The following is a 16,300-nucleotide window of genomic DNA, read 5'->3' as shown; positions in this document are numbered from 1 at the left end:
TCTTTATATACAGAAGATCAGTTTAGCATACATTAAGTAAAGATTTCAACAGTTTGCTCCCACACAGAAACATGAAGTGAAAAATACTGTTTGAGTACTAGTTATAGCATTAAATCTCAATGTACAGCACACTAAGGACAAAGATCCTACATGAGGAATAAGTGCACAGTGACTCCTGTTGTTGACTTAACAAATTGACACTCTTGTTTATGGCATCAGTAATCAACCTAGGCTCTTGTCATGAGCTGCCAAGGCTATGGAAGCCCCCTGAGTTCACTGACTCTGATAATTTTTAGACAAGGCCATGGTCAAAGTGGAAGTTCTCTCCTCCCTTCAGAGAAAGGTACCTCCTTCTTTGATGACCTGTTCTTTCCACTGAGATCTCACTCGCGGAGATCTTTCATTTAGGTTTGGTTTGTTTTTTTTTCCAGACTGTCTTGGCTTTCCATGCCTGAAATACTCTCATGGGCTTTTCAGCCAGATCCGCATGCCTTCAGGGCTGATTCTGAGGCCAGAGTGCTGTTTAGGACATCTGTCATTCTATGGGTCTGCTGTGTATCTCACTTCCCATGTTGGATCATTCTCTCCCTTTTTTATTCTATCAGCTAGTATTTGCAGACACTATTCTTGTTTCTGTGATCCCTTTGGTTCTTAGTCCTATCATTATGATCAATTGTGAACAGAAATTGATCACTGGGACTAGTGAGATGGCATTGGTACATGCCACCTGGATGGGATTGAATTGGAATCCCCTGGTATGTTTCTAACTCTACCGTTTGAGGTAAGTCAGCTTGAGCATGTCCCGAATTGCACATCTCTTCCCTCTCTTATTCCTACTCTTATATTTAACAGGGATCACTTTTCAGTTAAGTTCCAGCACTTAAGAAGAATTGTGTATTGATTACAGTATTCAACTAAAAGTATTAAGTAGAACAAACAAAAAAAATACTAAGAGGGATAACATATCAAGTTGCTCATCAACAGTCAGGGTGAGGGCTGATCAAGTCACCGTTTCTCATAGTGTTCATTTCACTTTAACAGGTTTCCTTTTTGGTGCTCAGTTAGTTGTCACCTATCAAGGAGAACAAGTGGTATTTGTCCCTTTGGGATTGGCTTATTTCAGTCAGCATAATGTTTTCCAAATTCCTAACAGGGATCACTTTTCAGTTAAAATTTAAACACCTAGAATAATTGTGTGTTAATTACAGAGTTCAACCAATGGTACTAGAACAAAAAAAAATACTAAAATGGATAAAGTATTACATTGTACATCAACCGTCAGGACAAGAGCTGATTAAGTCACTGTTTCTCATAGTGTCCATTTCATTTCAACAAGTTTCCCCTTTGGTGCTCAGTTAGTTGTCGCCGAATCTACAAAGAAATCAAGAAACTCCACAACATCAAAACAAACAACCCACTTAAGAGATTGGGCCAAGGACCTCAATAGACATTTTACAAAAGAGGAAATCCAAAGGGCCAACAGGCACATGAAAAAATGTTCAAGATCACTAGCAATCAGGGAAATGCAAATCAAAACCACAATGAGGTTTCACCTCACCCCAGTTAGAATGGCTCACATTCAGAAATCTACCAACAACAGATGCTGGAGAGGATGTGGGGAAAAAGGGACACTAACCCACTGTTGGTGGGAATGCAAATTGGTTAAGCCACTATGGAAGTCAGTTTGGAGATTCCTCAGAAACCTGAATATAACCCTACCATTCAACCCAGCCATCCCACTCCTTGGAATTTACCCAAAGGAAATGAAATTGGCAAACAAACAAGCTGTCTGCACATTAATGTTTATTGCAGCTCAATTCACAATAGCTAAGACCTGGAACCAACCCAAATGCCCATCAACAGTAGACTGGATAAAGAAATTATGGGACATGTATTCTATAGAATACTATACAGCAGTCAAAAACAACGAAACCCGGTCATTTGCAACAAGATGGAGGAATTTGGAAAACATCATGCTGAGTGAATTAAGCCAGTCCCAAAGGGACAAATATCATACGTTCTCCCTGATCAGCGACAACTGAGTACCAAAGGGGAAATTTTTGTCAAGTTTTATCATGGTATAGTTTGCAAAAATAAAAGTCAGTTACAAAAGAAAAAAAAGCGCCCCAAATTCCTGCTCTTGGAAAGAGGAAAGGGGAGTGGCACCCTAAGCGGAATCTGATGGTCTTGCCACTGGGGAGACAGAGTTGGGGACATGAATTGTATGTAGTGGAGAGGAGTGTACAGTACAAAGTAAGGATTCTAGAGGGCCTACAAAGAGGTCTGCCCCAGCTGCATTTGAGGACACTGCCTGAGGCTGGGGAAACACCTGAAGAAGCAGCAGATCCCTTAAGCGCACACAGAGCCAGGAAGAGCTCATAGACCCACTCGCTCAAGTGAAGGACTGACACAGTACTTAGCAGAATACTGCCTCCAGTAAAGGCAGCTCTACTCCCACCTAACAAAGCTTAAACAGCTTCAACAAGGATAAAGATAAGTCCTTCATGTACTACTAATATAACATGGCCATAAACTTGAAACACGCATTTCAAAAACTAACCCACAAATATATTTTTTATGGTTTTACCTAACTTGCCCATATACTCTAGACCTAAGTAATTTTTAAATCAACTTCTATAGTCTTAAGATTGAGGGTATACAGAGAGTTAAAAACTATGTTAGTGGGGAATGCCACCAGGGGAAACAGAGGCAGGGTAAGGCTGCCTTGGATTCAAACGTATTAAGTCATGCCTTCCTGAAATTACCCTTTGGTATGTTTCTGTCATTTGTTGTATCTGCTGAGGTCAATCTATTCCTGTGAGTCTGTGCACCTCTGGGTATATTATAAAGAACATACAGTTTCTGTGATCCTGTGTTCATTTATTTAACAACTTTATATCAAATGCTTGCTATACTTCAGGCACAGTTATAGGCACTGGATATAAAGCAGCAAACAGAACAGAGTTCCCCTGTTCATGGAGATATACATATCTCCCCCATCTTAGGTTCCCCAAGTCCTTGCTTCATATACCCTTACTGTCTGGTTTCCTATTAGACATTCGTTTCCCTTGAGAATATGCAATGCCTAAGGGTGAAATAGGCTATTTCAGAATGAATTTCAAAGAACTCACCTCTGAGTTACCCACTAAGAGACAACTAACAGAGTGCAGAAGTGGATAAGCTCTCTAAAGGGCCCTCCCAACCCAGAATACTCTTGATTAGATTACATAATCCCAACTGACAAAGCAAGCACTAGTTTCTGCTGTTAAGTGGGTCATATAATGCTTTTAATTTCATTATTTATAAAAGATAATGTAAAAAACAAAGAAAACACATAAGTGTAAAATATATGGTAATTTTTTAATGCACTTACCTTCTAAACTGTTGATATGTTTTGTACCTGTGGGTCATGATTTCTTCTAATAATTTGATAAATCTTCTTAAAGTTCTTACTTTGTTATCCAAGTCAAGATAGGTTTCTCTTGCTTCTTGGTATTGTCTATTTGATAAACAAAGTATTAACTAAATAAATGCCATTCATAAAAAGCCTAAGAAAAGTAAAGTATCCAATATATTTAACTGATAGGGAAGGGCAGAGTGATAAGGAGGCCTAACAGCAGCCGATTTCATACGCTCTCAGACTGAAAGAGTGCTATGGATTGAGACAGTGCTTGGCAGACTAGGAAAGAACAAAGTCCAAGACCTGGTCAAGGTAGAGGAAGCATATGAGCAAGTGCCCAGATTCAGGCCAGAGAAACAGATTTGGAGAATGCCAGCATTTACCTATCTTCTAAAAGTAAAGAGGGCAAAATAGGAGAAAGGTTCCTTTTAGTGAGATACTAGTAAGGAAGAAAATAATGTAGGGTCAGCATTAGAACTGCCCTAATCAATACTAAAAGAGGACCAGCGCCATGGCGCACTAGGTTAATCCTCCGCCTGTGGCGCTGGCATCCCATATGGGTGCTGGTTCTAGTCCCAGTTGCTTCTCTTCCATCCAGCTCTCTGCTGTGGCCCGGGAAAGCAGTGGAGGATGGCCCAAATGCTTGGGCCCCTGCACCCGCATGGGAGACTAGGAGGAGGCACCTGGCTCCTGGCTTTGGATCTGCGTAGCTCCGGCCGTTGAAGCCACTTGGGGAGTGAACCAATGGAAGGAAGACCTTTCTCTCTGTCTCTCTCACTGTCTGTAACTCTGTCTGTCAAATAAATAAATAAAATCTTAAAAAAAATACTATAAGAGATTAGGACAAAGAGGCCAAGAAGGCATAGCTACTGAGTAGTGCTATTAGAGAGAGCAACAATTACTGCAGCAAGAGAGCCTTAAGTGTGAAAGCCAACCCTGGCCAAGGCTCCCACAGCTATTCCTTCTATCCTCCTTCAAAGAACCAGTCCAGGAAAATCCAATTACTTAAAAATCAGTAACCAAAAAAATGTGTAGGCATAGCATCCTTATAAACATATTTATGGAAAACTGTCCCACAGAGAAAACTTAGTAGAATACCTCCACAAAGCAGAAGAAAACTGCAAGTGAACATCATGAATTAAAATGAAACATGAAACAAGAGCTATGAGGAAGGAATAACTCAACACAGAACTAAAAGAGCAGAAACAAAGAATAAACAGAGAAGACAGACAATAGGAGGAGGTAAAGCAGAACTTAGAGAACCCGAGATAGGGAAGGTGGAAGGGTCCACAGCACACATAGATATGAAGACATAAAGAGCAGCAGAGGGGCGAACAGAAACATGAACAACACAGTAACAGAAATGGAGATAACAGCAAGCAAGATAATTAGAGAAGACAAGGATCATCCAACATACATACAACTGCAAGTTAATAATAACCTACTACATATTTTATGAAGAACACAGAGTATAAGAATGTGGAAATGCTAATTATGATTTGATCAGTGTACACTGTACCCTTGTATTGAAATATGCTATATTCCATAAATATAGTTATTACATATTAACACAAATATATTTAAAAATGGAATAGAAAAAAATTTTAAAGCAAAATACAAGGATATTTCTAAGAATTAATTCTTTTTCTAAAAAAAGATTTATTTACTTATTTGAAAGGCAGGGTACAGAGAGGCAGAGAGTTTGAGAAAGGGAGGAGAGAGGTCTTCCATCTACAGTCCACTCCGCAAATGGCTGCAACAGCTGAAACTGGGCTGATCTGAAGCCAGGAGCCAGAGCTTCTTCTGGGTTTCCCACTCAGGTGCAGGGGCCCAAGTGCTTGGGACATCTTCCACTGCTTTCCCAGACCACAGCAGAGAGCTGGATCAGAAGCAGAGCAGTTGGGACTCGAACCAGCACCCATATGGGATGCTGTAACTGTGGGCAACGGCTTTACCTATTACACCATAGCACTGGACTCAGAATTAATTCTTAAATTCACATTTCAAAAAAACACAATCTATACCAACAAAAGAGTAACAAAATCTGCATTTTGGACAAATTCTAGGATTTTTTTTAAAGAACATTTATTAGTAGGGAGCTGGGTCACAAGTGGAGCAGCTACGGCCGGCGCCGCGGCTCACTAGGCTACTCCTCTGCCTTGTGGCGCCAGCACACCAGGTTCTAGTGCCGGTCGGGGCACCGGATTCTGTCCCGGCTGCCCCTCTTCCAGGCCAGCTCTCTGCTACGGCCAGGGAGTGCAGTGGAGGATGGCCCAAGTACTTGGGCCCTGCACCCCATGGGAGACCAGGAGAAGCACCTGGCTCCTAGTTTTGGATCAGTGTGATGCGTCGTGGTGGCCATTGGAGGGTGAACCAACGGCAAAGGAAGACCTTTCTCTCTGTCTCTCTCTCTCTCACTGTCCACTCTGCCTGTCAAAAAATAAAAAAAATAAAAAAAAACAAGTGGAGCAGCTAGGCACCCTGACATGAGATGGTGGATGTCACAAACAGCTACGCCACAATGCCAATTTCACATTACAGTATTTTATAGACAAGTATCATCAAAAACAAAACACTCAGGATATAAAGTATGAACCATGCATTTTATATTAGGCTAAACTATCCTTCAGATAGAAAAGCCACAAAAGCAACAAGAATTTATGAACCTACAAAAATGCAGAAAATAATCATGCTAAGTCATTCTAAAGAAAAAAAGAGGACAAACAACTTTACAAGTAACATGGCCATTTAGAAAAAGATAAAATCCATTCCTTAAACAACCAAGCAGAATAAATTTAAAACAGATCAGAGATCCAAATATAAAAATATGAACACATGAAAGTACTAAAATAGCATAGGTGAATGCCTCCATAATTTTGATGTAGAAAGCCTTTTAAACTATGATCCAAAATCCAGATTTAGAAAATGTTGACAAATTGGCCTAAATAAAAATAATCTTTCCCTGGAAAAATCAAACCAAACAACAAGAATACAAACTATTTCAAAAGAGAAATGATGAATTAAGAGAAACACTTACAACAAAGGCTAATATCTCTTAAAAATATATTTTTATAAATTAAAATTTAAGGGAAAGATTAAAGAAAAATGGTATAGAATATGAACAGATTATTCACAAGGTATAAAAATGGCTCTTAAACAGATGAAAAAATTCTCACTATTATTCATAATGATGGCATCCAGCTGTGACTACCTTAGTATACCAATTCTCATCCTAATGGCAAAAATTAAGCTTAACTATCCACCATACTCCCTGCTGGCAAGGCTGTGAGGAAGCATCCTCTCACACAATGCTAGTGCAAATGCAAAAACAGTACACATCCTAAAGTGGGAATTTAGCAAATCTCTAACACAACCACACACTTCTGGGAATTTGTCTTGCTGGTACAGCTAGACATTCCTGAAATACGCTCATTCACTGCAGCACTGAGACTGCAAAATACTCGAAATGACCTAGACACACAAACATGGAATGACTGAATAAACTATGGACCACACAAAAAAGCTATGATCAGAAAAAAAGAACTGGTGCTTTATAAGGGGTGGGTGGGAAATGAAATTGAAGGGATAAGTGAGGAAGGACACTCTTCTAATATTCTTTTGTGTGAAGCTTTGACTTTTAGAATTGTGTTAATTTCTACATATTCACACCAAAATGAAATTATAACAAAAGGATGGGAGAAATCTAAAACTGACTACAGATAAGAACAAATACAAACATTTCTATTTCAAGTTAATAACTATCACACTAAATAAGAGAAAAATTAATCCAAATAACTAGAACACTATTAAGTTTACTAAATACTACAGAAAATAATTGCAAGCACAAAAATTTGTTTTTGTAGATGTGCAAAGTGGGACAGTAAATGTTAATGTTCTCAACAGCCAGGTTCCTACTGTGGAAAAACGAAGACAGAAACACAATTAAGGTAAGGCCAAAGATGTTTGTAGGATTAGAATGCCACTAGAGATACCAACACGAACTCACACATTCAGCTCTATTCACTGAATAGTCCTGAAATGCTTTCCCAGTAACAACTAGCACCCCAGAACAAAAAACGGTGTTTAGAGGTACCATTCCCCAAATAAAAAAACCCAGGGCTCTTTGGAGAAATGACTGATCCCAAGGCTGAATCAAGGAAGGCAAAAAAAAAAAAAGGAAAAAAGGAACATATTTAAAAGACATAGAAACCAGATTGAAAAGGCTCTACTTGAGTAAGGTATAACTTAAACATATAAATAACAAGAACTGGGGCTGGCGCTGTGGCGTAGTAGGTTAATCCTGCACGTGGTGCTGGCATCCCATATGGGTGCTGGTTCTAGTCCTGGCTGTTCCTATTCCAACCCAGCTCTCTCCTATGACCTGGGAAAGCAATGGAAGATGGCCCAAGTCCTTGGGCTCCTGCACCCGCATGAGAGACCTGGAAGAAGCTCCTGGCTCCTGGCTGTTGCGGCCACTTGGGGAGTGAACGTTCTGTAACTCTACCTCTCAAATAAATAAAATCTTTAAAAAAATCCTTTAAAATATTTAAAAATAAATAAATAAATAACAAGAACTGATTACAGCCCATTAATAAAATAGGAATCCATTAAGTCCATGTTATAACAGGCAAGTAGGTAAATGAAACAGGTACTTGAGGGAGAAGGCACTTCCTTGCAAATGACTGATAGATAACATGGAAGATGCAGAGGAACCAGAAAAATCATAATTTTCACAAACAGTATAGTTTAAGATTAGTTGAGACAAGAATCACTAGCCGATGGCAAAATCCAGGACTGAAAATATGAAAAGCCAGGTCTTATCATGGCTATAAGGTGTCCTTCCACACAATGCTTATTAGTTGCAAGGGAAAAAAAAAAATACTGAATGAAACACATAATGCAGAAGCTAAACAACATCTTTACTGAGTGGTCACAATTAACATCACCAGTAAGAGAGAGACAGAGGGATGATATGTGTCTCTGGATATTATACTCCATTATTTACACAGTATCCTGGCCAAGAATACAAACATGAATTACCAGCAGATAAACCCAAACAGAGTAATCTGTAAAATAATAGGACAAATGAAATTATGTGATTCTAAACTGTATCCTATAATGTAGGACAAACACTGAGAATTGACAAAACTGGAACAGGACTGAAGGGACTGAGATTTTATCAATGTTAAATGTCTTGCATATCATCAATTTACACTGAAATACTAAGGGTCATGATGATATATACATGTGTTCATGTGTACGCGTCTGTATACATGTGAAATACTAATATAGCCTTTCAATAATGTTTGGAGTCTTGTGATTTTTTGACACTTACCATGTAATATATGTTTATATCAACCATATCTGGGCAATTTCTCTTTCCAAGACACTATTAATTCTAGATGGAAAAATTCACTAGGATTCAAATTTTGCTTGAAGTCCAGCTACTTCATAAACCATTATTACAACTATTATTTATATTTTTGCATTTTACCACCAGTAAGAACAGAAATATAACATCTGTGTGATTAGCAGAACATGGAATTAAATTTGTATTTTCCTTATAGGGCCAGCACTGTGGTGCAGTGGGTAGTCTCCATCTGCAGTGCCGACATCCCTATGCGCTCTAGTTGAGTCCCAGCTGCCCCACTTTCAATCCAGTTCCCTGCTAATGCACCTTTTGGAAAGAAATGGAAGACAACCCAAGTACTTGGACCCCTGCACCCACGTGGGAGTCCCTGAAGAAGCTCCTGGCTCCTGGCTTTGGCCTGGCCCATCCCAGGGCCGGTGTGGCCAGTTGGGGAGTGAACCAGAGGATGGAAGATCTGCCTTTCAAATAAAATTAATCTTTAAAAAGAAATAAATTTGTATTTTCACTGAAAAATAGAGCTTTTTGCTCAGGTTTTTTTAAAGCCTTTTTTAACAATGGCATGTGAATCTACAAGTTATCACAAGATTTAAAATTTGCTTAAAAATCACTGTATTATTGGTGTATGAATGAACAGTTAAATCTACTGTTACATGAAAATATATTAATGATTTTAGAATACAAAAAAAAATCAAAGTATAACAATTAGAGAAGATAGCTCAATTTTTTACAGTTTAGCAGTGAAAAAGGCCTTTGAAAATGGTTCAAAATCTATTAGTCATACAAATAAAAACACACAAAACATAAATACACACTGAACACATAAATTTCTGCATAGTAATAAAGGCTCCATTAACTACTAAAAACATGAGAAACACTACTCACATATTACACAAAGAACTCATCTTTTTAAATATATGAAGGGCTCTTAAAAATTGAGGAAAATATTCATAGAAAAATGAAAACAATATTTCACAGAAAAAAAATACAAAGCAATGATTCTCAAGACATGAAAATCAGAGGTGGGAGTCTGGCACAGCACTTAAAATGTCATCTGGAATGGCCGGCCACCATCTCATTTTGGAGTTGCCTGGGTTTTAGTCCTAGCTCCACTTCCCAAATTCCAGGTTCCTGGTGTACACCCAGGGAAGTAGTGATGACTGTTAAGTGGTAAGGTCTTATCACCCATGTAAGAGTCCTGGATTGAGCTACTGACTCCTGGCTTCAGCCTGGCCTACCACTGGCTGTTAAGTGCATCTGGGGGAGGGAACCAGCAAGTGGAAGAACCCTCAGTCTCTGTCTTTCACATCAAAATTAAAAAACAAAAAAGATACAAAAATGAAAAGATGCTCAATTTTACTCAAAATTAAAGAGAAATGCAAACTAATACTATACTGACACAAATTCATTTTGGGGAAAAAAATCTATCAAAATGTATTATCTATTATTATCTGTTTTAAAAGCATTTAATATTTTAATGTTTCTTCCTATTGTATTCTGACATTTTTGAAAAGACAATTGAAATCACTCCTATTCTCAGCCTTTTTATAATATGAAAACTTCATAATGTGTAGTATTTGCAATTTTCTAAGGTAATTTAACCACTCTCCAATTGTTTCTATTCTGAATTTTTCAATGTTATAAATAATGCTGCAATAGACTTCTGAGCACACTCTTTCTCATTTTAGATTACATTACAGCAACAAAATTGGCCAATTGAAATTTTAACCAAATATTTTGACACAGACTGCCTAAATGCATCTTCAGAAAGATGTTAACAGTAACAACTAATATAATGAGGCCGGTGCTGTGGCTTAGTAGGCTGGGGCCTCTGCCTGTGGCACCAGTTTGTGTCCTGGCTGCTTCTCTTCTGATCCAGCTCCCTTCTCATGGCCTGAGAAAGCAGCGGACGATGGCCCAAGTGCTTGGGTTCCCGCACCCATGTGGGAGACCCAGAGAAACCTCCTGGCTCCTGACTTCGAACCAGCCCAGCCCTGGCCATTGTGGCCATTTGAGGAGTAAACCAATGGATGGAGGACCTCTATCTCTCCCTCTCTCTGTCTATAACTCTACCTCTCAAATAAATAAATAAAATCTTTAATAGAATACAAACCCTCCAAATATATTATGTTTTCTACACATTCTGTTTACTATGGACTATCTTCATTACAATTCTGTAATGAAGTGCATCAGTTTTGTAGATGAGGAGACAAAGATTCACAGAGATAATTTCCAAAGCCACATAAGTAGGCAGAACTGCAATTCAAACAGAGGCACTCCTCCTTCAGAATCTGTGCTCTAATTATACAAAAGCAGCCAGCGCCATGGCTCACTTGGCTAATCCTCTGCTCACGGCACTGGCACCCCAGATTCTAGTCCCGGTTGGGGCACCGGGTACTAGTCCCGGTTGCTTCTCTTCCAGTCCAGCTCTCTCCTGTGGCCCGGGAGATCAGCAGAGGATGGCCCAAGTGCTTGGGCCCTGTACCCACATGGGAGACCTGGAGGAAGTACCCGGCTCCTGGCTTTGGATCGGCGCAGCGCCGGCCGTAGCAGCCATTAGGGGAGTGAACCAACAGAAAGAAGACCTTTCTTTTTTTTTTTTTTTTTTTTTTTTTTTTTTTTGACAGGCAGAGTGGACAGTGAGAGAGAGAGACAGAGAGAAAGGTCTTCCTTTTGCCGTTGGTTCACCCTCCAATGGCCGCCGCGGCCGGCGCGCTGCGGCCGGCGCACCGCGCTGATCCGATGGCAGGAGCCAGGAGCCAGGTGCTTTTCCTGGTCTCCCATGGGGTGCAGGGCCCAAGCACCTGGGCCATCCTCCACTGCACTCCCTGGGCCACAGCAGAGGGCTGGCCTGGAAGAGGGGCAACCGGGACAGAATCCGGCGCCCCAACCGGGACTAGAACCCGGTGTGCCGGCGCCGCTAGGCGGAGGATTAGCCTAGTGAGCCGCGGCGCCGGCCAAGAAGACCTTTCTCTCTGTCTCTCTCTCACTTTCTATAACTCTACCTGTCAAATAATAAAAATTATACAAAAGCTTCCATTTTTACCAATAAAAAGTGTTTCATTGAAAACTCACTGACTTGGAGTATTACTGTCTTTTTTAACTTATTAAATTTATTGTATTTAGCTTCTAACTGTTTCAATTTGTATTTCTTTGATTACTTGTGAAGTTTAACATTTTCATGTCCATATGAATCTTACAGACATAAAGGCATTTATGTTAAAATGTCATTTCATAATGAGTTTTTAGTAATTCAGAAGTTTATTGTTAACATGTATATAAGACTATTTCAGCTAAAGCTATCTGTAGTTAGTATTTCATCAAAATTTAAGATTTACATATAAATATATATTTTTTAAAAATTTAAATCATTTTATTTGAAAGACAAGCAGGGTGGTGGTGGGGGAACGGAAGGGAATGAAAAGAGGGAGAGAATGATATCTCCCTTCTGCTGGTTCACTTCTCAAAGGTCTGCAATAGCCAGGGCTGGACCAAGAAGCAGCCAGGAACAGAGAACTCAATCTAGGTCGCTGAAGTGGATGGCAGGAACCCAACTAGTTGAGCCAGCACCCGCTGCCTTCCAGAGTCTGCATTAGCAGCAAACTTGTACTATAGCACAGCTTTACTTGAGCTCGCCACTCCAATATGGGTTGTGGGTGCTATAGGTAGCATATTAACTGCTATATCAAATGCTCACCCCTGTATTTTTATTATTATTATTATTTAAATATTTATTTTATTTATTTGAAAGGCAGAAATATAGAGAGAGAAGTCTTCCATCTACTGGGTCACTCTACAAATGGCTGCAAGAGCTGGGGCTTGGAGCCAGGAACTTCCTCCGGGTCTCCCACATGGGTAGCAAGGGCCCAAGCACCTGGGCCATCCCCTGCTGCTTTCTCAGGCCATTAGCAAAGAGTTGGACTGGAAGTTGTGCAGATGGGACCCGAACCAGCACCCACATGGGATGTCTGTGTGGTAGGCAGCGGCTTAACCCACTATGCCACAATGCCTGCCCCTACTTTATTACTCTACAATTATTAAAATATTTTTTAGAATATTTATTTATTTGAAAGGCAGAGTTACAGAGAGGCAGAGGCAGAGAGGAAATCTTCCATCCCCAAATGGCCACAATGGCCGGAGCTGGGCCAATCCAAATCCAGAAGCCAGGAGCTTTTTCCAGGTATCCATGAAGGTGCAGGAGCCCAGGCACTTGGGGCATCTTCTACTGCTTTCCCAGGCCATAACAGAGAATTGAATCAGAAGTGGAGCAACTAGGTCTTGAACTGGCGCTCATATGGGATGCAGGCACTGCAGGCAGTGGCTCTACCCACTATGTCACAGTACCGGCCCCTATTTTTTAAATTTATTTTTTATGTCTTGAAAATACTCGTGGAAAACATAATACATTAGAACAGCTAACAACCACTTACCTCATTATTTCCTCTCGATCTCCATGACTAGCATGTTCTGCCTGTATCTTTTGTCTTAATCGATTAATTTCTTTGTCTAGAATTGATGCAGATTTCTTTACTTCTATCCGCTCTGGGCAGATTTGTCTTGCCTGCGACGTTTTCTCCTAAGAAAATAAATGTTTAATACTTTAAGAATCTTCTTTGATATGATAATTCATTATACTATTTATGCCAAAACATGCAAAGTAAAATTCTGAACTTAAGTTTAAGAAATACATTTTAATTATTTAACATCAACGTTATATAAACTTTATATGAAGGATACAGTCTAAAGTCATTATAATTCTTCAAGAGAAAACTACACTACTCTGTACAACTTAAAGAAAACCAACAAACAAACCCTCAGGTTTGTGTAAGATTAAAAAATGCAGAGCTCTTTCAAACATGGTATTTGTTTTATATTAACAACATTCTGTATTTATAGTGGTCAACAAGAGCAGTACTAGGAGCTAAAATGGAGCCTAGCCACATTCAGCTGAGAAGGGGTGCCTTTTTCTGACCCCACATGGGTATCCACATGCCAAGCTGTGTACCTAGGGAGCTATGTCAGATGAGAAAGTATGACGTTGTCTGACCCACGCAGGGCACATGATTGAACTGCTGCAGTCTTGCCTAGTTAAGTCCCATTCTTCAAGGGCTCCTAAGCCTCTTCTGTTGATGCAACAGAACACTTGTCACTATAGAACAGAAATTCAGACAACCTGTTTCTTGGAACATGGTATTAGGCAAAGCACGTTTCAATAACCATGACTAAGGTTCTAAACAAAATAATTTGAAAGAAAAAAAAATGGATGACCTCTAGTTCTTTTTCTTTCATGTCCAGTTCTCTTTTCTTTTTATTTAAAGTATCTAAGTGTTCTTTTTGTTTATCTTCATAATGCCGCTTCCCACGTTTTTGATTATCCACTTCAGAGTCAGCAAGGTTTAATTCATCCTGTTAGAATCAAGGCAAAATAATAAACAATGTTTAAAAACATTTCCAACCAAGTAGTAAACTAATTAACAACTCAATAAAGTGGCTAGGACTATGCTGCTTGAAGAGGCATGTGTTAACAGTTCCTATCCTTGCGTGTTTGAAAAAAAGCAAGCAGTTACAAAAATCAGAAAAACACATTATAGGGGCAAATGTTTAGCCCCTATAGCAATTAAGAGGCCTACATTCCATATAGGACTCTGTGGGTTTGATACTCAACTCTGGCTCTTAAGTCCAGCTTCCTGCTAATGCACACCATAGGGGGCAACAATGCTCAAGTCACCAACAATGCTCTTGCCAACCAAATGTGAGACCATATAAATTGTACTACCAGTTTTGGTCCAGCCCAGGTTTGGCCCTGTCCCTGAACTGCAGACATTTAGGGAGTGTACCAGCAGATGGGAGTGTTTCCTCTCTATTTCTATCTATGCCCTTCAAATAAATAAAACCTAGAAAACACATCATGGGGGCCAGTGCTGTGGTGTAGTGAGTAAAGCCACTGGCTGCCATGCCAGCATCCCATATGGGTGTCAGTTCAAATCCTGGCTACTCCACTTCTGATCCAGCTCTCTGCTCTGGCCTGGGAAAGCAACAGAAGATGATCCAAGTGCTTGGGTCCCTGCACCCACATGGGAGACCCAGAAGAAACTCCTGGCTCCTGGCTTCCGATCGGCTCAGCTCCGGCCATTGCGGCCAATTGGGGGAATGAACCAACAGATGGAAGACCTCTCTCTCTCTGCCTCTCCTCCCCTCTCTGTGTAACTCTGACTTTCAAATTAAAAAAATACTAAAAAAAAAAAAAAAAAAAAAAAAAAAAAAGAAAACACATAATCAAATTCTTACATGAAGTCTACATATTGTAGTACTGTTAATTTTATTTTGGTTAACAAGGTAATTCTGGGGAAATCCATATTAGCCTTGAAAAACTTAAAACACGGGTTAGGCATTTGGCATATCTTCTATCAGAGTGCCTAGATTTGATACCTGGCTTGGTTCCCAACTACAGCTTTCTGCAAATCAAACCCTATCACTGTGTAGAGATATGCACTAAGTTCCTCTCTCTCAGCTTCACCTACCCACTGGAGATTGTTGTGAGCCTTTGGGGAGTGAACCAGTGAATGGGAACACATGCTCTCTCTGCCACTCAAATAAAAAATTTCAAAAAGAAAAACCTTAATACAAGTGCTCGATACAATAGTCCCCTCTTAACTGTCAAGAACACATCCCAACACTCCCAGGAGATGCCTGAAATCACAAATACTACCAAACTCTACACATGAGGAGTCTTCAAAAAGTCCATGGAAAATGAATATTGTGAAAAAAACTATGCATGGATTTTGAAAATTTTTTGTACCAAAATAAGCATCTCCTAATTTTCTTTTTTTAAATTTGTTTTTTAAGGAATACAAATTTCATAAGCACAACTTTAGGAATATAGTTATTTTTACCACCATATCAGTCTTCCCATGATTATTTTAAACATCTTTTAATGTTCCCATGTTCTTTTTGTAGTATACTAGTATACAGGTTAAACTTATAAATTAGGAATAGCAAGAGATAAACAATAAGAATAAAATAGAAGTCATAATAACATAACTATAGTAGTACTTCAGCATATGTGGTTTCTCTAGCTAAGGCATACTTTTAGACTGCAGGTAACGATAAGTAACTGAAAATATGGAAAGTGGAATTGTGAATATAAGAAAGGACTGTTGTATACAGTTTTTAAAAATGTGCAAAGTACAGTACCAGAAAGTGAACTGGTGGTTTCCCAAAGACAGAAGGTAAGAAGAAGGGAGAGATAAGAGTCCAAAGGATCATGGACATGAGGATGTTCTGTTTCTGATTTGTGGTCATGGTTTTACAGGCTTATACGTGTCAAAAACATGCTAAAGATTTACATGTGTATTTATTGTATGTCAATTATCTCGACAAAATGGTTTAAAAGGCTGATGACTTAAGAGCCACAAAAGTGTTCATTCCAGTAGAATAAATGAAAATGGCATAACTTATGTAGTTGATGTTACAGTCAAAGATTGTGACAGCTTATAAAACAATGGTTAGTAACTAACGTTTCTAAGCATTTT

At 39.4% G+C, this 16,300-nt stretch overlaps 1 protein-coding gene across 7 annotated transcripts in view; it reads right to left on the bottom strand.

Annotated features, from left to right (window-relative positions):
- The window catches only part of SMC6 (structural maintenance of chromosomes 6), a 99,869-nt gene that overhangs the window by 14,561 nt on the left and 69,008 nt on the right, over window positions 1–16,300 (bottom strand). For all 7 annotated transcript variants that reach the window (XM_051840235.2, XM_051840197.2, XM_070069745.1 and 4 more), the window contains 3 exons: window positions 14,037–14,174; window positions 13,199–13,344; window positions 3,374–3,499 (listed from right to left, as the gene is read on the bottom strand). In XM_051840235.2, the coding sequence (XP_051696195.1) occupies window positions 3,374–3,499; window positions 13,199–13,344; window positions 14,037–14,174 (410 nt within the window). The remainder of the gene's footprint in view (window positions 1–3,373; window positions 3,500–13,198; window positions 13,345–14,036; window positions 14,175–16,300) is intronic.

This window comes from Oryctolagus cuniculus, chromosome 2 (assembly GCF_964237555.1).
Source record: "Oryctolagus cuniculus chromosome 2, mOryCun1.1, whole genome shotgun sequence".
NCBI lineage: Eukaryota > Metazoa > Chordata > Mammalia > Lagomorpha > Leporidae > Oryctolagus > Oryctolagus cuniculus.
This window is presented reverse-complemented; position numbering and strand designations above follow the sequence as displayed.